Source organism: Episyrphus balteatus, chromosome 2 (assembly GCF_945859705.1).
Source record: "Episyrphus balteatus chromosome 2, idEpiBalt1.1, whole genome shotgun sequence".
Classification (NCBI taxonomy): Eukaryota; Metazoa; Arthropoda; class Insecta; order Diptera; family Syrphidae; genus Episyrphus; species Episyrphus balteatus.
In genome coordinates, this window is record NC_079135.1 from 90,211,056 (window position 1) to 90,235,662 (window position 24,607).

General features: G+C 30.9%; 2 protein-coding genes across 2 annotated transcripts in view; both read right to left on the reverse strand.

Annotated features, from left to right (window-relative positions):
* LOC129908551 (uncharacterized) overlaps nucleotides 1-13,632 on the reverse strand; it is a 46,813-nt gene extending 33,181 nt beyond the window's left edge. The window contains exon 1 of the mRNA XM_055985131.1: nucleotides 13,231-13,632. Within this exon, the coding sequence (XP_055841106.1) occupies nucleotides 13,231-13,242 (12 nt within the window). The 5' untranslated portion in view covers nucleotides 13,243-13,632. The remainder of the gene's footprint in view (nucleotides 1-13,230) is intronic.
* Nucleotides 13,633-16,744: 3,112 nt separating this feature from the next.
* Nucleotides 16,745-23,429, reverse strand: LOC129911957 (GATOR complex protein NPRL2). Its single transcript, XM_055989994.1, has 5 exons — nucleotides 23,224-23,429; nucleotides 22,910-23,158; nucleotides 22,736-22,856; nucleotides 17,374-17,510; nucleotides 16,745-17,312 (listed from the first exon to the last, which is right to left on the reverse strand). Exons 1-5 carry the CDS (start codon nucleotides 23,323-23,325, stop codon nucleotides 16,749-16,751), a joined length of 1,173 nt encoding a protein of 390 aa, XP_055845969.1. The 5' UTR covers nucleotides 23,326-23,429; the 3' UTR covers nucleotides 16,745-16,748.
* Nucleotides 23,430-24,607: the final 1,178 nt, after the last annotated feature.

Consider the following 24,607-nt stretch of genomic DNA (forward strand, 5'->3'; position numbering starts at 1 on the left):
TTCCGATGACTAATACTTTTATTACGTAGCAATACAACTCAATTCTTCCGTTTCTCATAAATTTATTTACATGCTTTTATAGGGTGCTTTAAAAAAGTTTTTGAGAATTTTTTAATGTAAAATAAAGCTGAAAATAAAATGCACGACTGGGTCGCACGAACTTGCTCTTAGAGTTAAAGTTGCCTAAATTTTTAAGACTTTTTATATAGAAGTTTGGAAAAAAAAATAAAATTCGTTTTTTAAAAAAATAAAATAAAATCTGAAATCAAATTGCCCTCCAAAATAAGTATGCAATTTTGATTGATGTATTAAGATGCATTTTTAGACAAAAAATTTTCAAAATCGTTAGAGCCGTTTTTTAAAAAACTAATTTTTTATAAATAATTTTTTGGAAAAAAAAGTTTAAAAAAAAAATTGGTATGCCATTTTGTAGAAATCACTAATCAACATCTTAAAACAAAAAAATTCAATTTCCCGTTTTCGAAATTTTGATTTTTCAAAAAAAAATTTTGGAAATTTTATTTTTGGTTTATATTTAAGTTATATAAATGCTTCTTCAAAGTTTCAAAAATTTCGTTGAAATCGAATAAGCCGTTTCGGAGATAATCGGATTTGAAAAAAAAAAAACAGTTCTATGGCAGGTACCGTTAATAATGATTTTCAAAGAAAAATTTTTTCATTAAAAGATAGACCTTAGCTTAAAACTAACATTTGAATTTTTTAAACAAAATCGTTGGAGCCGTTTTCGAGATATTTCAATTTTACTAAAATCGGTTTATGACAAGTACCGTTATTTTTTGTCCAAAAAATTAATTCCAAAAACTCCTCTGGAGAGTCGCCAAATAACGCTACATACCAAGTTTGACATCAATCGGTCCATCCGTTTAGTCTGTAACTTCGTTTACAGACAGACTGACAGACAGACGGACTTCCGGGACCCACTTTTTTTGCATATATATCGCAAGTAAAAACTATTTTTTAAAATCTATAAAAATTATCTGTAAAACAAATTTGAAGAAAATTCACATTCTTTTCTGTACGTTAAATATCTTAGTCTAGCCCAACATATGTAAACCTAGTTACGAATAATATAAACCTTGTCCTAGTAACAAAACTATGTACTAGTACCTACATTATACAGCAATGAAAAATGTGTACATTCTGAAGTATCCTATGGGTGTAATTATTTCCTATTTTTCCATGGTCATGAAAATATTATAAACTATTTTTCATGCATTATAAGTGGGCTATACCTTTAAATATGTACCTACATACTTTTATATTATAATTTTTCCTAAAATTATGACTTCGCGTCAATCATATATTATCCAAATGGGATTTAAAAAGTATGAGTGCAGTACTAACAATTTTCGTAGAATAAATAGTATGTCTATGGGTTGTTTTCGGCAGACTATGGTACAAAAGCAATTTTTTGCATTTGAATTAAAATATCTTTATATGAATAAAGTTAAGTTTGTAAAAAATATTGGAATATGAGCTTTTAGCACTTAAAAAGCGTAAAGCTAGACATAGCAAGTGTTGTCACTTGTCACTTTTTCTGGAAGGCAATTTTTTGAAGAAAATTTTTTCTATTTGCCAATTCGAAATACAATTCTGAACTTGACAGATAAAATAGAAGAAGAATTTGTATTGTGTTAAATGGTAAAATATCCGATTTCATGTCCCATTGCCATTTGTTTGAAAAGTGCAAAATTTCTTTATAACAAATGAAATCATGATTTCATTCTCTTAAATTAAATGTCATACGACTTTGCGAATTTCTATAAAAAAAAACCTTTTAAATTTTATGCAGCTAAATTATTTTATTGCTGTATAATAACTATTTACACCGGAAATAATATTTTTACGGAATGCCTTATCGCATTACTTTGGTTTTCATGTGATTATGATACATATTTTCATTGCTATTGTGGTTAATTAGCAATAATACATTTTTGAGTAAATTCATACCACAATTTGTTATGCGTGAACTATAGGTACAAAAACTTTGTGAAAGAAAATATACCTAAACACAAAACATAAAATTCATGGCTGTATCACACGCAGATATACATTTACAGTAAAAGATGCCACAATTTAAAAAGGTATTTACATACAACTTTGTTAATAAACTTTAGATATAAAAAATATTTATTTACCAGTCGAGTTCTTGGTTTAAAGTTTTAAACATTTTTCAAAAAAAAAAAAACATTTGGTATGCCATTTTTAGGAAAATATTAGGTAATGGATAGCGAAATTCCAAAACAAAAAAAAACTTCAACCCGTTTTCAAAAAAAAATTATATCCTAAAAGGTGTATTTTCAAAATTTTATAAAATTTTAATAGCCGTCAGGAGAAATTTAGAAACATAACAGGTACCGTTTACAAATCAATGGGTCATCATAATATGCGAAAATATGAGCTTAAACTCTTTTTTCACTTTTCAGTACACTTTTTTGAGATATATCTCAAGAAAATGAGATCTATTTCAAGAAAATTTTCTGAAAAGTGAGAAAAGATCTTTTTGCTATGACTCATTTTGTTTTTGCATACGACCCAATAACCTAAATAAATATTTGGCAGGTATGTCTTCTCTATAATAATTTAATTCAATTCAAATAAACAATGTTTCAAAAAAAATCAATTTTTTTTATCGAAAAATAATTTTTTATTCTTTAGGTAGTAAAATATTTTATTATTTTTTTTTTTTTGAAACCGGTTGGCTCAACTACGAAAAAATCAGCAATAAGAAAAAACAATTCAATGGCTTGTACCGTCTACAAGAACCGGTAAAAATTAATTTTTTTAAATCAAAAGTAAAATAAAATTTTTAGTTAAATAGTCAAATTTGTTAAGAGGATTTGTATCATGTTTTTCGTTGGTCATTTGGAACTTTTTTTAAAAATTAATTTCTCGGCTCGTGTGTGTCGTAGAGAGCTAATATTTTTTTAATTGTAGATAATTTAGAGGACTACAATAGTATTTTATTTTAATAAGGCAAGAGTTTGCTATACAAAAAAAACGACTTTGACTTAATATTACTAATTTTTTTTTTTTTTTGTTTCAACAAAAAGAATACGCACTTAATCGATAGAAAATATTGTCACGAACAATTAATTGCTTTATTTTTTGCCGTAGGACATTCTGAAGCCGAGTTATTCCCAAAAAACGATATTTTTGGGTGGTTTCGCATCGGTTTTTCGTGCGTTCATTTATCAATTGCTCGGCCATCTTTGGTGATAAAGAGCTGATTTTTTCTGTAAAATGCAGGACATAAATAGGGCTACAAAATAGTTTAGAAATATGTCAACCATGATATAAGCTTTTTTCGAAATAATGACAAAAATGTGTTTTTTAACAAAAAAGAATTTTACTTTAAATGGCTGCTATTTTGTATTTACTCACTCAAATACAATGAAATTACATACAACGATAAAAAATATTATAAGGAAGAGAATGTATGTTTATTTTTTGGTCTACGACAATCTGGAGCAAAGATATTAGCTTAGAAGTAAAATATCCCAAAAAATGCATTTTTGTGAATAACTCCGCTAAAAAGAATGATCAGGTGGTGAGAAATTGGGTTCAAGCCTTTCAAATATACCCCTATCGATCCATGAAATAAAAACTGACAGTGCCTCTGTGGGCAAGGTTAGGCCCTTTATTTCCGACGCTTTGACTGGAGTAAAAGCCGGTAGACGCATTTTTTGAGAATAATAAATTTTACCTTAACACCTCTTTTTTGTGACATGATAGGCACACGGGTGCGAATTTGGTTTATACTTTTTCATGTCGCTAGAACTTTTTTCGGTCACAATATTCGAATATTGTATTCACAATTCCGAAAAAAAATATTTTCACCCTTATAAAGAGACTTTTTTGTGACCACTTTTTTTAAAAATCGTAATTTTTTTATTTTTGTCCTGCCAAATTCGCACCCGTGTGCCTACAGAGGGTTAATGATAACACTGGTTAGCAAAATTAAACTTTTTTTTTGTTGCCGGGACAAAAATATACTTTTCTGAAGGTTTTCGGTGTGCTGAACTCGAATCCGAAGTCAGAAAAAATTGATCAGCGTTTTTGAAATATTACAGTTAGAAAATCCTATTTTGGACTACTTCGGACCTTTTTCATTAATATAAGGAAATTTGTTAGAACATATTTAGTAACGGTTTCTATAAAAACTGTTTTCCTTCTTTCAAGATCTGTTTAAATCTTTCCGATATCTTTTTTACTGCCGGAGATATCTTCAGTTGTTTGGCATATTATATCTACCATAGAAATTATAACGTCATTATCTCCTTTATGATATATGAAGCCAAAGCCACTAACTTCATTTTAAGATATCTCGTGCAATACCAAAGATATCGGAAAGATTTAAAAAGTTCTCAAAAGAAGGAAAATAGATCTTATAGAAAACTTTACTAAATATCTTCTAACAATTTTCCTTATATTAAAAAAAAAGGTCCGAAGTAGTCAAAAAAAACTTTTTTTTGCATTTTCTAACGGGAATATTTCAAAAACGGGAGCTCACTTCGGATTCGAATTCAGCACACCGAAAACCTTCAGAAAAGTATAGTTTTGTTTCGGCAACAGAACACTTGTTAACCAGTGTAATATATGTATGTAGGTAGTACCTAAGTAGGTTAGGTACTGTTAAATTTAGTTTTCAAGTTTACAAACCTTAAACTTGCTCTAGGTATACCTAGTTTCTATTTTTATTTAATTTCAAATGTATTACAACCATCGATTAAATGATCAAAAAAACAAAACATTATCAAGTTCGCACTAACAAGGTCTCAGCTTATAAGACTTAATTGCAGTTAATTGTTAATTGTTATTTGTTTTTTGTTATTGTTTTTTTTATTTTCTTCAAAATAATTGAAATGTTTCCATGCAACAAATTGTAAAGAAAACTCTTCATTTGTGATCATTTGGTGTTAAGATATTATATGCAGATAGATATCCCGAAGAAATAAAATTCAGTTGTTTCTGAGTTGCTAAAATTATTAACTCATGGAAATTTATGAGTAATATTAGAGATTTATTACTTGCGATATAGGTACTATACAGGGTGTCCCAAAAGTTAACGTCGAAATGAAAACGGTAGATAGGGTAGGTGGTGACAGTTATCAGAAAAATAATAAAAAAAATTGCAGCCATATATTTTGCGAGTTATGGGCATTTGGAAAAAAAGTCGAAAAAATGGTCACCCTGTGACGGTTTTTCATGTGCCGTGACTACAAATCTTAATTTTTCTCATTTTTTTCTTTTGTTACGGAACCTTGAATAACCCTGCTATCTAATGCATTCAAAAATTTTAACTCAGCCGCATCAGTTTTAAAGAAAATATTACTTTTTTACCCAACTTAGTACTAAAAAAATTTACATGACTCTAATTCAATGAGCCGTAGTGTAAAAAAAATGCACTACGATGTTTCGGCAAGTTGCCTTAAAAGTTGGTGTGTTCAATTTTCTTTTCAAAATGGTATAACATTGTTGGGAATATTTCATAAATAACCGAGATAAAATTTTTTTTCTTAAGAAATCCGACTTTTTTATGAGGTAATTTTTCCATATTATTCAAGTTTTGTACCCTTTCAGAACCTTTCAAATGTTAGTTTTAAGCTAAGGTCTATCTTTCAATCATTATTAACGGTACCTGCCATAGAACGGTTTTTTTCAAATCCGATTATCTCCGAAACAGCTTATTCGATTTCAACGAAACTTTTTGTGGAGAAGCATTTATATAATTTAAATATAAACCAAAAATAAAATTTCGAAAAAAATAATTTTTGGATTTTAAAAAAAAATTTGAATTTTTTTGAAATTTTGTCTTTAAATGTTGATTAGTGATTTCTACAAAGTGGCATTCCAATTTTATTTTAAAACTTTTTTTCCAAAAAATTATTTATAAAAAATTAGTTTTTTAAAAAACGGCTCGATTTTGAAAATTTTTTTTCTAAAAATGCATCTTAATATACATATCAATCAAAACCGCATACTTGTTTTGGAGGGCAATTTGATTTCAGATTTTATTTTATTTTTTTTTTTTTTTACGAATTTTATTTTTTTTTTCCAAATTTCTATATAAAAAGTCTTAAAAATTTAAGCAACTTTAACTCTAAGAGCAAGTTCGTGCGACCCAGTCGTGCATTTTATTTTTTTAACTACAATTGAGAAGAGTAACTCAAACTGCACTCAATAGTTTCTAATGTTAATTTTCTACATAGTATCATCATATTTTTTCTCATCTTGTTAAAGAAAACATAAACAACAAGTGTTTCAAAATATTTACTTATAACGTTACAAGATAAGATGCATTAACCTCAAAATCAAAAAACAAAATATTCTTTCTATTGATTCTAGTCTTCAAAAAAATTTGCTAAAGAAGATAAGTGGGCTGATAGGTTTTCACAACATCTGTTCTATTTGGGTCAATGACATTTCTATTACTTGTGTGTGTTCAAAATGAAGATAAAGTTAAATTAATTTGTGGAACATAAGGAGTGACAAATTGACAACCTACTACAGTGTTAAATAAGTAATGTGTATTTCACCAAAAGATAGATTTAGTGTAGGAGTCTTAGCAGATCTTCATCAAAAATTGATACATGGAAGTCAATGAAAGTATATTATTATGCTTAAATGAAAGTGTGGGGACAAAATATATTATTCAACAGCTTTGCAAAAAAAAAAAAGAAAAATAAAAGAATATCGAAACCAGTTAACATTAAGAGAATAACAAACCAACCTACCTACATTCAAAGTATAAGCAAAGTAACCTCAAACTCAAACACTCCTGTCTTACATCACCGAGTCGATTCGTTCAGGGATATAAAAATTATAGTACTGGAAGTAATGTTGTAAAAAATAACAACTGTCCATAGTCTAGACAGGAGCCGGGTTGAGGCTTTAAACAAAGTTCCTCCAAATTGGAACTAATGCTCTTCAGCCTACTTAGGCCAAGAAAAATGGAAGCATGTGCCGTAGAGTTCTTTGTGAATTTTTGTTAGCTAGCTTTTAGTTTTATTCCCTGTCAAATTTTACTTAAATCGACTTAAGTTCATTAAATTTAGCTTAGTTAAAAAAAAAAAAAATTCTCAAATTCAATAAAACTTCTCGGACTACAATTTCGATATTCTCTATGGACTAAAACCTCTTTATGTTTTTCTTCTGATTACTTTGCGCTGAACAGGTTTTCAACATTATTTTTTTATTATTATACTACTTTTATACTTATACATGTTGGCAATAGATACTTTTTACTGATTTCCTTTGAACAAATTTCAAAACCAGTATGACTATTACTTGAGTAGTGTACAAGAGCACAAGGGCAATCAGGCGAGAGAATAGACATAAACAATAAAGATTTAATGAAAAATAATAAAAAAAAAAAAAAAAAAAACATCCAAAGAACACAGGTAGATAAGAGTATAAATGCATACCAACGATTTTTTCATTTATTTGTTCATTGATGCAAAACAAAATTCTTTTTGTTTACAAAAAAAACTTATTGCAGATTTTAATGTAACTGAGATCTTTAAAAGATGGAAGAAATACTTGTTTGTCACATAACAATCACAGTCATGACAGAACAAGTGGAATTTCACAAGCATTTTTGTTTTTGACCTAATAACGCTAAGATCCAGCCAAACAAAAGTAGGTAGCCCGCGTCATATCCCTGTTAAGGAATAAGTTTTTTTTCACCCCTAGACAATTTGCCTTTAAATTATACTATCAAATAATATGGGTATTAAACAGCAGAATTGCTTTACTCATCGAGTTAAAGAAAATTTCAATTTGGAAATGAAAGATGACCATTATTAATACCTAGTATTTTGAAAATTATTAAATTACGGGGGAAAAAAATTAGACAAAAGGTATGCTGATGCAAAAGTTTTTAATATTAGAATTACCTAAAACGATCAATAATGTCAAAATAAAGGCATCTAATGAAATGACGTCTCTTTAAAAATTTAGAGGTCTGCCGGATCGAAGCTTGGCATTACACTAGAAAGTGAAGAACGTTCCTAACCTTAAAACTGGTGAACAAACTTCTAAATTTTTTATGAAATGAGCAGATGATAACGTTGTCATTTTTAAGAAATGCTTTAACTTAAAACCCTGGTTTGGATTTACAGGCTTACAAGAACAAACATTTTTTGCTAATATCTAGTGGAATACTTTCATGTCGCAGAATAAGGTAGTTATAGTGTTCTTTGTGTGTCAATGTCTAGGCTTAATTTAATTGAAGCAGAGCAACCCTTTTAACGGTATTGCCGCCATTTAACACCCTATTATTGAATTTTGTTAGTTTAAAAAGTAGTATGTAGGTTTAAAAGTATAGGCAAATCGCTGTATAGGCAAATCGCATGTTTGGTGCAAATGATAATTTCAGTTAACTTATCATGACGTCAGAGAGCTCTTGTACAAGTCACATTTAACATATCGAAACTTGGAGCTTAAATAGATTTGAATTTTTTATTTAAAAGTTAAAAGAATAAAAACGGAAAAGCCTGTTTTTTTTTTTTAAATATGGCAAAATAAATAACAATTGTATTTGTAAATAACAATTGTATAACCCTGAACCCTGTACGACTCAGTTTTTTTAGTTAACATTATATTTTATAATTTCTTTTTTCGCTTTGCCATAAACTATGTTCTGTACAATACAGGGTCGAAATAATTAAAAGGTGCTAGGGTTGTACTCCCTTTTTGAGGTTTTCTGAACCGCCTTGGCCATTCCGTTGCTCTACTGAGGGTATGTTCAGTCGCCAGGTTCAGACGCCTCATTTACATTTTTTCATATTTACAGTATTGTAAATAGACCCAACCGAAACTTCGGGGTTGGTTATTTGTGAAATGCCAAACCAAGGTCCAGTGGCGTATCCAGAAAAAATTTTGGAGGGGGCTGGAAAATTTTACTAAAATTTTTTAGAGGGTAAATTTGCGAAAAAAAATTTCATTTCTTTTTATTAATCTTTGATCGAGAGTTAAACGCTGTGCTGCGGTACTGAAAGTGGTATAGTAGCATTATACTGCTCTCGACAGATTCGTACTACTGTCTCCTCCTTTCACATTCAGAGTACCTAGTGTTTTTTCAAAGCTCTCGTGTCCCAAACATTTTACACAAACAGCAAGGAGTTGAGTCATCCTTAAAAAAAAAATACTTTATTTCGTTCGAACTTTGTCATGTGCTGAATCCAAAACTGTTTACAGATTTATCCCTATCACGTCAAGAGTTTTTGAGCTATACTCTTCAATATTTTCGTTATATACGCCCATGTTCCACAATTCGATCGACAGTGAATTCAAATCACTTTTCAATTTCACGTGAAATGAAATATCAATATTCTTCATTTCGATCGGTTTCGAAAACTTCGAAATTGCTTCTAACTGTCAAAACTGAAGGATCTTCCATTTTTATTTTGTTTCTAAAGTGAAATTACTGCAATTGCAGATTCATTGAAAAAGGCCCCCAAATTCACGAACAGTAACATAGTGAATTGAATTCGATCAGAAAATCTAAATGAGTAAAAAAATGCAGAACGCCTATTTCACTTTCGGCAAGTGAATACGCAAAAAGTGGAATGCAGAACGTGAAAGTCTCAAAAACTAATTTTGAATGAAATTCTTTTTGATGTTTAATCCGAAATATATATGTATTTTTTTTCGTAATATGTTGCTGTTTCAATACAAATCGGAAGCGCAAACTGCAATTTACTTAAAGAAACCTGCTGGCCACTTAGATTTTGAGATATCAAAAATTTCTATTTCCAATTTCTTTGAGAAAAATATTATTAAAAAAAAAATGTAAATATACTTAAGACGATCAAATACGGCGTTTTGAGATTGAATAAGAAGTTTTGCAATAGGGGTATTCACGACCCGGTTTAACAAAAAGGTGTTAAAATGCAAAATTTTGTTTTCTACTACCACAACTACAATAGACAAATTTTGCAATAGGGTTGGGGTATAGCTACGGTGACCATATTTCTGGAAGCGAAACCCGGGACAGTGGATCGTTTTGAAAATATTGATTTTTCAAAAAAAAAAAAAAAAAAATTTTTAAATGAGTTTTCATAATTTTTCTTTATTTTGATATCAAGATTTCCTAAACGATTTTATGGGAGCGTTTTTGTTGAAATCATTTAAGTCGTTTACGAAATCAGAGATCAAAAAAATGGTTTAATAATAATTCATATTTCATATATTTATAATAATAATGTCTGTTAATAACTTCTAAAAAAATATTTTTTTAATCAGAATCGGGACAGCTGTTTTTTAACATTTTAATTTTATTTTAAATGATTTTGAAAATGTATGATCTTTAACACAGCTTTTGACATGTCCTTAAAAGTTTTGAAACTTAAATGGGTTCTTTACTCTTCCATATGTTGTTCTTTATTCGAAAACATTTTACCTGGTGTAGCAACCTGACAAACAGAAGCTGGAACTAAATAATTGACGAACATTTAAATAAGACTAGCCTAGTCTAGAGGCGAAACGAAAATTTTCATACAAAACCAGCACAAAATTTTGCTTTTCGTTGCACAATACGCAGCTTAGGTAACGAAATTCTTACCTTAGAAAAATTTTTAAATTCCAGCCACTGTTTTCTTGTTTTCCGTACAAAGTATTTAAAATATTGAATACAAAAGAATACGGGACAATCACGGGACAAATTACAAAATACGGGACACTTATACATCCCGGGTTTCTTAAATAAAAACCCGGGACAAGCTGTAGAAATACGGGACAGTCCCGGGTAAACCGGGACGGATGGTCACCGTAGGTATAGCAAAAGTGTAAATGTGTAAAAAAAATTTTAGTCTGTATATTTGGTTGTTTTATTTTAAGAAAATGTTACACTTTTGCACTTTTACAACGATACAAGACCATTTGCATCGAATTGTGAATACCCCTAATAATTTAACAGTGATGTAATTGGAAGTCAAAATACTAAAAAAATGATCTAAAGAATTCTGAATTGGACTAAAATCCGAAAAACAAAAATTATCCCAACCCTCATCGTCAGCTTAGGCTCTTACTCAAACAAACCCAAACAGCTGTTTCAGAATTTGGAGGGGGCTCGAGCATCTATGCTGCCTCTAAATCTCTAAGATTTACGAACAAGTTTCAGTTAATCATGTAAATTATGATGAAATCAGCTAAATAAAAACATGATCTTGAAGGCTTGGGGGGGGCTTGAGCCCCCTGAGCCCCCCCCCTCAATACGCCACTGCCAAGGTCTGGTCGTTTTAAAAGTTAGCAATCCTCGAATTTCGGCTCGATTTATGCCGGAGCCGGTATCCTAGACTAGAAAAAATTTAAATTTGATAGTTCTTTTTTCAAACAACACATAAAACGGTATTTTTTCATAAGAAAATATTCATATCTTTTGTTATTGAAACATGCAGCTTTTAAGGTGGTCTATTTTATCATCAATGGATTGATAAACGATAAAATCTATCAATTGCAAAGAAATTTTTGTTATACTGTTGTAAATTGATAGATTTTATCATTGTACATTTTTATGGATTTGCAATGATTGTGAATGGATATTTTGATTAAGCATTTCAATTTCATGTGGAGTTGAAGTTCTGTAGGTGTAAGTGGTGTTAAAGAACAATGGTGTACAAAGCCATAAAAAAAAACCTTTTCAAACATAGTGCGTTGTGTTATGTTTTATTTGCAAAATGAATTAGAAAATACTGCAAGATATGAAAACATAGGTATTTTTGTTTTTATTATTTCCACAAAAAATTTAAAAATTAATTCTAAAAGACAACAAATTTACAAAAAAGGAAAAAAAAGTTGATGTATTTCGATAAATAGAAACATTAAACATGACTTTTTAATTTTCAACACTGTTTTCGACACTTTTAATTATTTTTAGAACCAAATTATTAATATACATATCTGACCAAATAAGTGTTTAATTCCGAGTGAAATCAGTCAATAATATTCTCCTAGGAGTTTTATGAAAATATGATTAATACCAAACATTTCATTTGAACTACTCACAAAGTCACAATAGTTCTAAAATGGCAAGCTATTTTTGGACAGATACTGGAAAATGTTACATTTATCAAATATTTTCATTTCTTTTGTATTTAAGAAGGTTTAATTTCTTACGTTCAAAACAAAGTTTTTGACATCAAGTTCCGAATTTTGAAATATGCTCCGATTGTCATAAAAAATAATATGCTTTCTTCTTTTTATGATAGAAGTCTTTTTAAAGATTCAGAACTTGTTTAAAATTATTCAGATTAATTTTTTTTTTAATTTTCAAAAATATCAATTAAATGCAAACAAATAAAAATTGCGTTAAAATCCATTACCTACTTTTTTTTACTGAACCAATTTTTCAAATGATTACCCGTACTTTCATTGAATTTTTTAATGCAGCGAAAAATACACTGACCCAAAGTAAATCTCAATAGCCTTTATAAGAGATTTGTTAATGGGACATTGAAAAGTCACGGGTGGGACATTTGTGCAGTAAATTTATTAACTATTAAATTTAAATTTATTGTACAAATGTTCCACCAGTGAAATTTTATTAAATGACGGCTATTGGGATTATTTCCGCAGAATTAACTTTGTGTCAGTGCATTTTCCGACGCAGAAATGTTTTCCCCAATAAAAAATCCAATGAAAGTATGGGTAAAATCATTTGGAAAATTGGTTTCAAGCAACAAAAACAAAAATTCGCGATAAATATGGCGCCCAATTCAGAATTCACAAATGAAATATTCAAAAAGGGAATTTGTCAATTTATCAGCAATGTGAAATTCACCCTTAAAAATGTTGTTTAAAGAATTTATTGTTTTTCTAATATTTTATACCCATTCTCTAAACAGGCTACTGAGTGGGTAATCAAGGCAAAAAGGTAATTTCATATTCATAAGACACGTTAAGGTAGATTCAAGCATTGAGCTGTCGAAAAATTTGATAAGTACCTATAAACAATAAAATAGTGACACACAAATGTGTGTGTTCAGGTACAAAGTATATAACACAACACCGGTCTTTACATACCTCAGGTAATGAATGACTATGTTGTATATCCAAAAAAACCAGCTCACTCAGCTATAAATTGTGATTGACGAAATAATAAAAATTAAGAAGCTTATCTAATTCCGAGTCTTTTATAGGTATTTCGATAAAAAAAAAAACTTATACAACATTTAACAAAAAATTATACAAAAATATTGCACCCACTTCACTTTTCATTTTCTATTTTATTTTGCGATTTTCTATATTTTAGTTCATTAAACTACATCCACTACATGGAACATTCTGATAGATTTCTTTGTTATCATTTTTTCGAAGCAGAATTTTTATTTATTTTCTTTGAAGCAGCAAACATTTGCGCTGGTATTTGTAATCGGTCTACATTGAAATATATATAATATATTATATATTGGAAATATAAACTAGCCGATTATGTATATTCAGCATTTAATCAAAAAACCACTGCATGCGTTTTAATGCAACATAAAACCGAGGCTATTTAAGAGAGAAACATTATCTGATAGATTATAAGTAGAGACGTCAGCGAGTTTTTCGAAGATGAATCATATACAATAACAACAGAAACAACAAAAACAATAATCCAAAAGAACACACCCGATAGATACAGATACAAGAGGACACACAAATGCACAGAGTATTTTTTAATTCACATAATGGTGGTTCACTTGAACAATTATAACAACACAGATAAAGTGAACGAAAATAAAACCACTACAGTCCATAGCACGTCGGAATGAAAAAGGTTTCGAAATGACGATGTTGATTCTCGAACGTTTCGCATATAACTGAATCGACTTGTTCCAAACGAAACTATCCAATGCGGCTTTTTTGTTTTTCGAAAATCGGAAGTTTTCTTGTTTTGGTTTTGCCATCTCTGTTGGGCGCCAGTGCTGGCATTTATGATACCAACTTGATTCAAAAAGAGAATAACTTGGTTTTGTTTTATCGGTTGCATTCAATATCTTAATATTTAGTTACTATTGTTATAAAAATGAATACAGAGTTTAAAGATTAATTTTATGATGATATACAAAATGGGAAATAAGATTCAAATTTGTATTATACCAAGATACAAAAATTCAAATTTAAAGTACCTACGAAATTAAAATTTGACGAATTTCAATACTTTTTGGTATGTTGTATGTGAAATGAGCACATAATTTGATACTTATTTTATTCTATTTCGTTAAATACTAACGGTACAGATAATATAGATTTAAGATTAACATTTAACATTGGATTAAAAATTAATTTTTAACGATATTGATTGAAAAACATATTAATTATACTTTGTGATTTAACAATATCATTACAGGAATTAATAAGAACATAATTTTTATTAAATACATTAATTAATAGGTTAGGAGGACTATAAGCGCCATAGTTTGATCTACTAAAGATGTTACAAAGTGACATTTGTCTTCTTACACTATAACGACTTACTGTAAAATTCAATCGGGAAAGGACCGATGGTGTTGAAATCGAACCATTAAACCATTGATGTCACTAAAAACGCTGCGAAATGCTTAAGTTTCCTCCGAAGATTTAAGAAATTTTTCACCCGCCTCTGATCACGCTGTGCTTTATGAATCATAATATTCATCCAAAGTTTGATTATAGTTTTCATATCTGGACAGGTGCTCCTAAGATCCACTTGAACGATTTAGACTCTAAATTTTAGAGAGTATCCAAACTAGAGCTTTGAAAATAATAGGTGATAGGTCCATTTCAGATACAATCAAATCTCTTGGCACCAGCGTTTTTTTTCATTAAAAAATGTTCAAATAAAATATCGTCGGCCTCATAAGGAAACCTCGTAACTCCACCTTTTTGCGAAAATGACTTTTGATTGCCATTTTTTAGCAAATACATATTATGTCAGCGGAGCAACCTAGAAAATTTGAAGTCATTCAGAAAACTCTAAATAGACTTAAATTCAAATTTTGTACAGCACTTTACTCCCAACTACTCTGTTGTTTCTCTACTTTATCGTCTCTCCTGTAAAATTTTGAATTTGGGAGTTACAAGGTTTCCTTATGAAGCCGACGAATTATGTAGCAACAGTGATACTTGTACTTCAAGGAATGCCCATCAGTTTTTTAAAATTGAGCCCAAGTCAAGTATAGATTCGTTCTTTAGCCATACGACGAAAATTTGCAATGCATTACCAACTCAGTGTTTCCGTCCCATTTAAATATTCAAAACCTCAAAACCAAATTGCATTGGCTCCTCCTTTAAAACCCTTCCTTCTTTTTCTGACGCTCGCACTGTCACGCATATTATTAATTTCCGTTAATTTTCATATTGCTATCTTTGAACCAGAACAACTTGAGGATGCTACCACCAAGTCTAACGATTGGAGTAAAGCTATTGCAAGGGTGCCAAACTAATAATTATAGTTAAACTCCGTTATTTCATTTAGAGCCAATTTTTTTTAAGGCTTATTACTACGAATAAGTTTTTTTTTTAATATTGAAACAGACCAAAGTAGTTTCACAGGCTTGTACAATGTACAATACATGTATTTAGCCACTCCATCCAAATGATTTTCTGCATCCAATTGTAGACTTTTCGTTTATCAACTTTATTTCATTGAATATAAAAGCATTTTCAAGAGTCGTTTTAAGTAAAATTTCTTTTAAACACTGAATACCAGAAGGAGACGATCAACTCTATCGAGGTATCCGCTCGGAAGAAATTTTACTAGCCAAAAATAACGGGACCTACACATTTTTTTAGCGAAATATGTAAATTTTTATCAAAAAACATTAATAAAGTATCGATAGAACATTTTTTTATTTCTGACGAATTCAACATTTTTTTGGGGGGTTTTAGGTAAATGTTTGATTTATCATCAAAAATGCCTTTTTTTATAATAGGTTTAGGAAATTTTTAAAGTGGCATTTATTTTAATTTCTTTATTAAGGGAAAAAACCTAACTTAAAAACGGTTTAGATGAATTATATTTTTTTTTTTTTTATTGGAACTTATTTTTAAAAATTTTTTAGCGCTTATTTTAAAATATCTCAGATATTCTGAAACAAGCCCTAAATCCAAAATATGTATATATATTTATTTTTAATTTACTTACCCACTTACTTCCAGAGTTAAATTGAGTAATTAATCCTGTTAAAAAGAACTGTCCGCATCCTCTTGAAAATAATTGTCGAGGACTTCATAGCATTAATTTTAGGGAACAAAAATCTTTCAACATCTCTCAGCAAACCAAACCATTCAATAAAAGAAACTCACAATCACATCACATTTGAAGAAATATGGCTTGATTACTTTTGGACTTTCACTGCTCCAGGCACACAATTTTAAGCAAACCACGGTAAATTAAAATGCGACCACAATCAGAATTATTTTGAGTTTTTTGACATGTTCATTAATTTCCAGCATCCGATTTTCACTAATTATAATCATTTTGTTAAGCTGATCCCAAAATTAACGGAGTTATGATATCTAATGTTTATTTTAACAAACATAGCTCGCAATTTATGTATTTACACAGAAATGTTATGAACATTTTAATTTAGTTTAAAAAAACGTTAAATGTTAGATTTTTTTTTAAATTTTTAAAATTATTGCGAAGTTTTTTTATGACATTTGACAAAAGAAATGGTAAAAAAATTAAACAAAAATTATCATTATAAAAACTTAAGTTCAGCAAAAGAAAAAAGAATAATATGTATTTTTTTATTTTATTTTAAAATAACAGTAACGTTAGTATCTTTATCTAAGTCTTTTTCAATATTAAATGGAGACATTCCAGTCTTGCAACAAATTTCATCAAAGTTACACAACCCTGTATACAATTTTTGCCTCCCCGAAGGAACTGAACCCGTAAACACTGGATATTTATGAATGCATCTTATTAAATGATGTTGCAATCCAAAAACTACTAATTTTCTTTCATCGATATTATGATTTTGTGGACATAAACGTTGACATATTGCCCGTAGTGTTATACCATGAGTCATGGAAGCATAAAATTGAAATATTTTCTGTATTGGTGGTTTGGATTTTTCTTTCTCTGGATTAAGTGAAACATATTCACGACAAGCTTTAGTCAATTCTGAGCTTTGGATGAGAGTTTTAAGATGTTGCGTGCACATATAGACGTTGCTGTATTTCAAAATTGGCAACAAGTGCACAACTCCATAGTATGCCAAATTTTGAATGCAGGATTTGACAAGATTGGTTTCAACATCTGCTTCGGCTGCTATTTGAGCTATGTGATTGATCCCATTTATATAAGGTAGAATCTAAGGGAAGACAAATTTAAGAATTCAACTTTTGAGTTATAAATTACTTAAAATTATGTACCTGCTGTGTTGTTAGGTCCCAACTTTCTATAGGTATAGTTTTGTATTCAAGTGTTAAAAGAGGAACCATATGATCTTTTACCACTGGTGGGTCAGGTTTGTGAGTCACAATTTTCAAGTATATAGTTGTATCTCCCTCTAAAGAAAAGTGTTTTTTTTTACAGTTTTTTCGTATGTTTCCATACTTTGCAGTGACTGCTTTTTTGTTCCGTCAATTCCATTATAATCTTTGAACAACAACAACATCTTGAAGGTGCTACCACCAAGTGTTTTATGGCTAGAGTTACAGTACTGTTTCACGGATGCCAATCCGATCATCAGACTCCTTTTATTCCATTTTTGTGTGTGGTGCTTGGTCTAGTAATTTTTTTCATTTGATTTGAGAAACTTCTTCCGTCACACTTGAGTATTGAACCTAGACCAAGCGAGTTCAGAAGCCAGTACACTACGCACTGCGCTACCTCACCCACGTGATTAGCCTCACCCAAATGCAGGTTTTCTTAGCTTATCAACAAGCAAATGAATAGACTTAGCATTTTTACCTGCATTTGGGTGAGGCTAATCACGTGGGTGAGGTAGCGCAGTGCGTAGTGTACTGGCTTCTGAACTCGCTTGGTCTAGGTTCAATACTCAAGTGTGACGGAAGAAGTTTTTCAAATCAAATGAAAAAAATTACTAGACCAAGCACCACACACAAAAATGGAATAAAAGGAGTCTGATGATCGGATTGGCATTCGTGAAACAGTACTGTAACTCTAGCCATAAAACACTTGGTGGTAGCACCTTCAAGATGTTGTTGTTGTTGTTCAAAGATTAGAAAAGTGTTTTTATTAAAACTGATTAACAAGAGAGTGTTTTTAATATTTAGTATGCATAGTAAGTTAGTGAGATACAAAACAAAAAACAATCTAGTCCTAGTGCAAATCTTTTAGTTCTTTTTTATTTCTTTAGGGTATAACCGTGCTATTGCATCCTACCATTTAAACAAAGGCCGTCCAGTCCTCTGATTTTATTTACTCAAAACTAAAATAATAAGCAGAAAAAACGAAATTTCATTTAAAAAAAAAGTTTCACATACACCACAGTGACCCATTTGCCATTTCAGTCCATTTGATTTAATCACTAATAAATAGAAAAAAAAAGTTGAATTTTGCTCGTTATTTATTGACTGTTTAAAATAAAGTGAGAGCTCTGCAGCTCTAATTAACGGACAATTCACTTTAACGAGCAACTTCTTTTTCAAAAACCTTAGACAAATTGCTTTCGTACTATACTATTTCTTGGTCTTTTTAGAGAGCAAATCTACTCTTTGCAGAAACTTCATTTTATTTTGGGATTATTTTTTATAAAGAAACGAAATAGAAATAAACAAAAGGTCCTTTTCAGTACAATTTTTGTTTAATTTTTAATATGTTAGCAAATACATAGAAAGTATCTGATAATCGGATGATCTAATAAGCGGACAGAGTTATGTTATCTAGTAAGCTTATAAGTTAGATTCTTGGTGTAGTTGCTGTAATTTGTAAAGAGTATATTTCCATTTTTTCACTGCTTTTTTTTTTCTTTTAACTGGACATTTCTCATAATCGTACAAAAATTGGGTAACAATGAGTGTCCGCTTATAAGAACTTTCACTGTAAATAATTGTAGAGTCGAAATTTTATACAAAGGGTTCTAAGATCCCGGAACTTTAAATTGCCAATCGCAAAATTTTTACCCACTAACTCAATAAGAAAAATATGCGGAAATCGAAGGAAATCATTCAATAATTTGATGGATAAAAATAGCATCAACAATTTGTGGTACCCAAAATTTCATATATAGAGGAATGGTATGTAACGTATTTCCATGGAGCGCGGAGGACTTTTTATTACCTTTTTGGGTAAAGAAACTTAATGTTGAGCAAATGAAATCATAAAAATCATACAAATATTAGCGACCGCAAATGACTAGTTATCGCTAGTAAGCAACTTTAGTCCTGTTTTAAATACGCCCTCAGAGTGTTTTCTACTGTAATTAATTTATATATTGTTTATAAATTTCGTTTACATTAAATTTACTCAGTTTGTTTTGTTGTGAAAAATCAAAGTTAATATTTTATTATTTAAAAACCTTTTGTAGCTGAGACGTTCTCGTTTTATTACTTAAAAGAAATATTTCTACCAACAGCTTTATTCCATTAAGTCCGAATGGACTAGGGCCAAGTTTCGCAATGAGACTTGGTTGTCATGAGATCAACAAGCTATCATTCAAATTAAATAAATGTTATATTATGTTATCTAGTATTATAAGTACGGAGACCATCCGTCCCGGTTTACCCGGGACTGTCCCGTATTTCCATAGCTTGTCCCGGGTTTTTATTTAAGAAACCCGGGACGTATAAGTGTCCCGTATTTTAAAATTTGTTCCGTGATTCCGTATTTGTAAATTCTCTGATTTTTGTTTTCAATTTTAATTACATTTTAAGAAAACCAGTGGTTCCAAAATAAAAGTATTTCTAATTTTCCGGATAAAATCATTAGTTTTTTAAATTTTTCGTCTACTCTACTACTTAGTTCCAGCTTAAAAAGCTACACCAGAATAACGAACAATATATGGAAGAATTAAGAACCCAGCTTGATTTCAAAACTTTTAAAGGCTTGTTAAAAGTCAAATTAAAGATTACACAAGTTCAAAATCGTTTTAAATAAAATTAAAATATGTATTAAAAACGATTTTGCTAAAGAAAATATTTTCTAAAAGTTATTTTCAACAGTACTTATTACAAAACCTTTTTTTATCATTTTTGGCTTCCTTATAAACGACTTAAATATTTTCAACGAAAATGTTCCATTAAAATTATTAGTAATTAAGAAAGTCATTTTAAAAAATACTAGCCGACCCCGCACTCAAAATTCGAGTGCCAATTGTAACCTTTATTTATGCTCAAATAAGCACACTATATAAATCACTTTATTAACTACTAAGAATATGCAACACTTAATTTTATTCGAAATTCGAGAATGTCTTTGAAGGTCCCCGTCTTTGCTTTTAGAAGTTTCCACTTCCAGAAGGGAGAGGGCGTGGTTCAGCACATTTGTTTTTGTTTTTTTCCTTAATTTTAATTTGTGTTTTTTATCTATTTCGGTACAAAAAAATAAATAAAGTATACATTCTGCACATCTAGATAAAATTTCCTATCGTTCGGTATATAATTTATGCCCCTTCGGTTTTTGTGGGCCGCGTATTTTGTACCACAAAATAAGTGTTTGCCGTTTTATTATATGAATTATTTTTGTAATCAATATTTTCAAAACCATCGCTATGCAACGAATTTTTTATCTGTCCCGGGTTTTGCTCCTAGAAATATGGTCACCGTAAGTATAAGCTACTTTTTGTTCTATTTCTAGTCTATTTCAATTCGATTCCTTGATCTGGTAGAATCATAAATCTGGTGAAATTTCGATTCAAATTCAAGTCGATCTTTAAATCGAAGCGTTATTGAGCTCTACATTAAATAGGAATACCAGATTCTTAAACGTGACGACAGTCGATTAAGGGCCATTTTTTTCACTCGGAGTTGAACATAACTTGAGAATTTTTATCCTCAACTTCCGAATTCGGTTTTATTCACTCCAAGTTGACGTTTTCAACTTTCGAGAGTTGATCAACTCCCAGTTTTCTCAACTTCCTTAAAAAGTAGAAGTTTGCCGACCAAACTTGAGAGTGTGCTTCAGATTTTTTTTTTAATTTTCTGTCAAAATTTTGTTGGCAGTTATTTTTTCTACGAATTAATATTCCAAAGCAAACAAAAATCGAAAAATTAAACACAAAAAAGAATACTATGGATATGCTATGGATATGAAAAATTTAAATTTTAATTTAAATAATTGGCATTTTTTGTTTCATATTTCATAAATATCCCAGGGATATTTTTCAAACTTGGAGTTGACCAACTTTAGATCTTCAACTGGAGAGTTGAGAAAATAATTTGTGAATAAAAATAAATAACACCTTGCGTTTGAACTCTCGAGTTAAAGTCAACTCTCAAGTTGGAAGTATTTTATGTAAAAAATGTGACTATATGGCCCCATTATGACTTGCCAATAGCTAGAAAATTTTGGGGAATCAAATTTTTGAGCCTTTAATAAGTGATTTAGGGCCATTTTTTTCACTCGGAGTTGAACATAACTTGAGAATTTTTAATATAAAAATTCTCAAGTTATGTTCAACTCCGAGTGAAAAATGATGATTGTACATCAATTTCTTTATTTTGACTGCATTAGCTAATCGTCGTTGTTTTCTAATCGGAATACCAAGATATGAGTTTTACACAAATCGTTCGACTTGATTCGAACGTTCGACTCGCGAGTCATAATAGGGCCCATAATTTTGTAACAACATCGATTATTTCATTGCAGAGATCAAACGAAGTATCACCTGTTGTTCCGGGTTAAAATTAAGGACCCCGCACATTTTGTATGGGAAGTGGCCCTCTCGGTGAAATTGTCTGAAATTTTAGTATGTTGTTCTGTTGAAGCTCCTGATCAAGCCGATATGCGCAGAAAGTCGAAAAATGTACAGTTTTTAAGATCACAGCCACGAAAATTTTATTTTTTAATCTGGTAGTTGTTCATTTTATGTTTTTCGGGTCGCTGAAGCCAGATTTGAAGTCTATTTTGCTCTATCACGTCAGGTTTTCGCGATAATATAAAAAAATGTGTTCGTTTCTTTTTTGAGGTAATCTCGAAAACCTGACGTGATGGGGCAGAACGGAATTCGGATTCGGTTTCAGCGACCCTAAAAACCTATGGACTCCACTAAAAAATAGCCCAAAACACAATATAGAGAGTTACTATCCCTTATAAAAGGTTTGAGATAGTCATCGGAAAAAAACCCGTTATCTTAAAAACTGTCCATTTTTCGACTTTCTGCGCATCAGGAGCTACAACAGAACAACATACTAAAATTTCAGACAATTTCACCGAGGGCCACTTTCCATACAAAATGTGCGGGGTCGTTTAGTCAGAATTAAGAAAAATTTGCAATCACAACGGTTATGCTGTTTATGGCTCCAGCCCAAACATTTTCAAGATAGGATACAAAATAAGCTTCGAGTTAATTTGAGACAAAGATTTTTCGAATAATGATTGATTCAGTGTACATAGATGGAGAGTGGAGGAAGAGATTTAATAACGTGTTCTACGGGCTTGAAAGTTACCTATTTAAAAAGTTAATTTGAAAATACAGCGACTAAGATCAACATAAGAATATAAAGGCAATCTTTAAGAATAAATACGTTTGGAAATAGTTTCCATCTTATTTAAATAAAAAAAAGAGGTACTTAAAAAAATAAAGATCAAAGATTGAACGTTGAACCTTACCTACGATTGTTGTAACTTTGTCTTTATTTAAATCATGTATGACTGTTGCAAAAAGTTCTTGTAATCGCTTTTTGTTATCATCTTCTTTCGATAGAAAGCAAGTTTCTTCTTCCATCATAATCTAACAAAGCGAGTAACATTAATATGAAAGTCATAGTAAAATGAATCTCTCACCAAATACTCTGATAATTTCTTCACAACCGGTTCATATTGAATTGATCTTGCCCAAGCATCACAAACAAAACACAAGTTAAAATGAAAAGCATTGCGAGCATACTTTTGATGTTCAATTCGGACTGGGTAGCCGACAATTTTAAGACGTAATGCATTTACCGTGAGAATGCATCGTTGTAATTGTGGCTTTGGAATGATATAAACATTGATGGCATCAAAAATCTTTTTCGAGACATAATCTTCTGGAACCTTTTTGAGAAAAGAGAAAATATCGTAAACAAACTTTGTTTATTTGATTCTCAATTTGAGTATACTTGACAACTTATTTTACATCCAGCTGTAGGATGGAATTCACTCAAGAATATACATCGTATTAAACCATCTTCACATCCTTCATAGTCCGTATTGGAATTCATTTTTGGTTTAAACTGTTTTTTTTTTTTTTTGGAATAATAATTTTTACTTTATTTTCTTCTACCAAAATAATTTTTCAAAACACCGAACACACATCCACCTCGAACAGATGTTTTTGACACAATAGCGGTGAGTTTCAAACAGGTTGGTGGTGAAAATCAGAGGTGTGGTATGGTAGTAGTTCTATTTACTAGTACATTAGTAGCACATTACAGAAATATAATTTGTTGTTTTTTTTTTTATAATTTCGATAATTTGGATACAAGCTCTTCCGAAGCTATCTGTAAAATTTTTAAGCTTGGGTATAGCTTTGGTAAAGCTTCGATAAGTTTCCTATAGACCTTATGCTTATAAGGACATTAGGTGTGTTTTTTTATTACAACCGGTCTTAACTGGATAAGAAAAAAACGCAGTGGGGACTAAGGAATTTATACATGTTAAATACAACAACATCTTAGACCCGTGGACTTAGTTGTTTAAGCCTAGTACGCTGCTGATGCGAAACGAAAAATTTTCAAGTCTCCAAAGTAGACAACGAAAATGCTAACGAAAAAATATCATCGAGTATTTAGTCAAAGTATAAATAAAAAAATTCAAAATTAATTTAAAATCAAGAAAAATGAACAGAAAATAATTTTTAAAGCAAGTAATAAATGAATTAAAAGTGAAGCGTCCAAAACGCGTCCAAAACGCAACCGAAATAAATGAATTAAAAGTGAAGCGTCCGAAACGCGTCCTAAACGCGTCCAAAACGCGTCCGAAACGCGTCCAAAACGCGTCCGAAACGCCTCCAAAACGCGCCCAAAACGCGTCCAAAACGCGTCTGAAACGCGTCCGAAACGCGTCCGAAACGCGTCCAAAACGCGCCCAAAACGCGTCCAAAACGCGTCCAAAACGCGTCCGAAACGCGTCCAAAACGCGTCCAAAACGCATCCAAAACGCGCCCAAAACGCGTCCAAAACGCATCTGAAACGCGTCCAAAACTCGTCCGAAACGCCTCCAAAACACGTCCGAAACGCCTCCAAAACGCGCCCAAAACGCGTCTAAAACGCGTCTCAAACGCCTCCAAAACGCGTCCAAAACGCGCCCAAAACGCGTCCAAAACGCATTTGAAACGCGTCCGAAACGCGTCCAAAACGCGTCTGAAACGCGTCCAAAACGCGTCCGAAACGCGTCCAAAACGCGCCCGAAACGCATCCAAAACGCGTCCGAAACGCGTCCAAAACGCGTCCGAAACGCCTCCAAAACGCGCCCAAAACGCGTCCAAAACGCGTCCGAAACGCG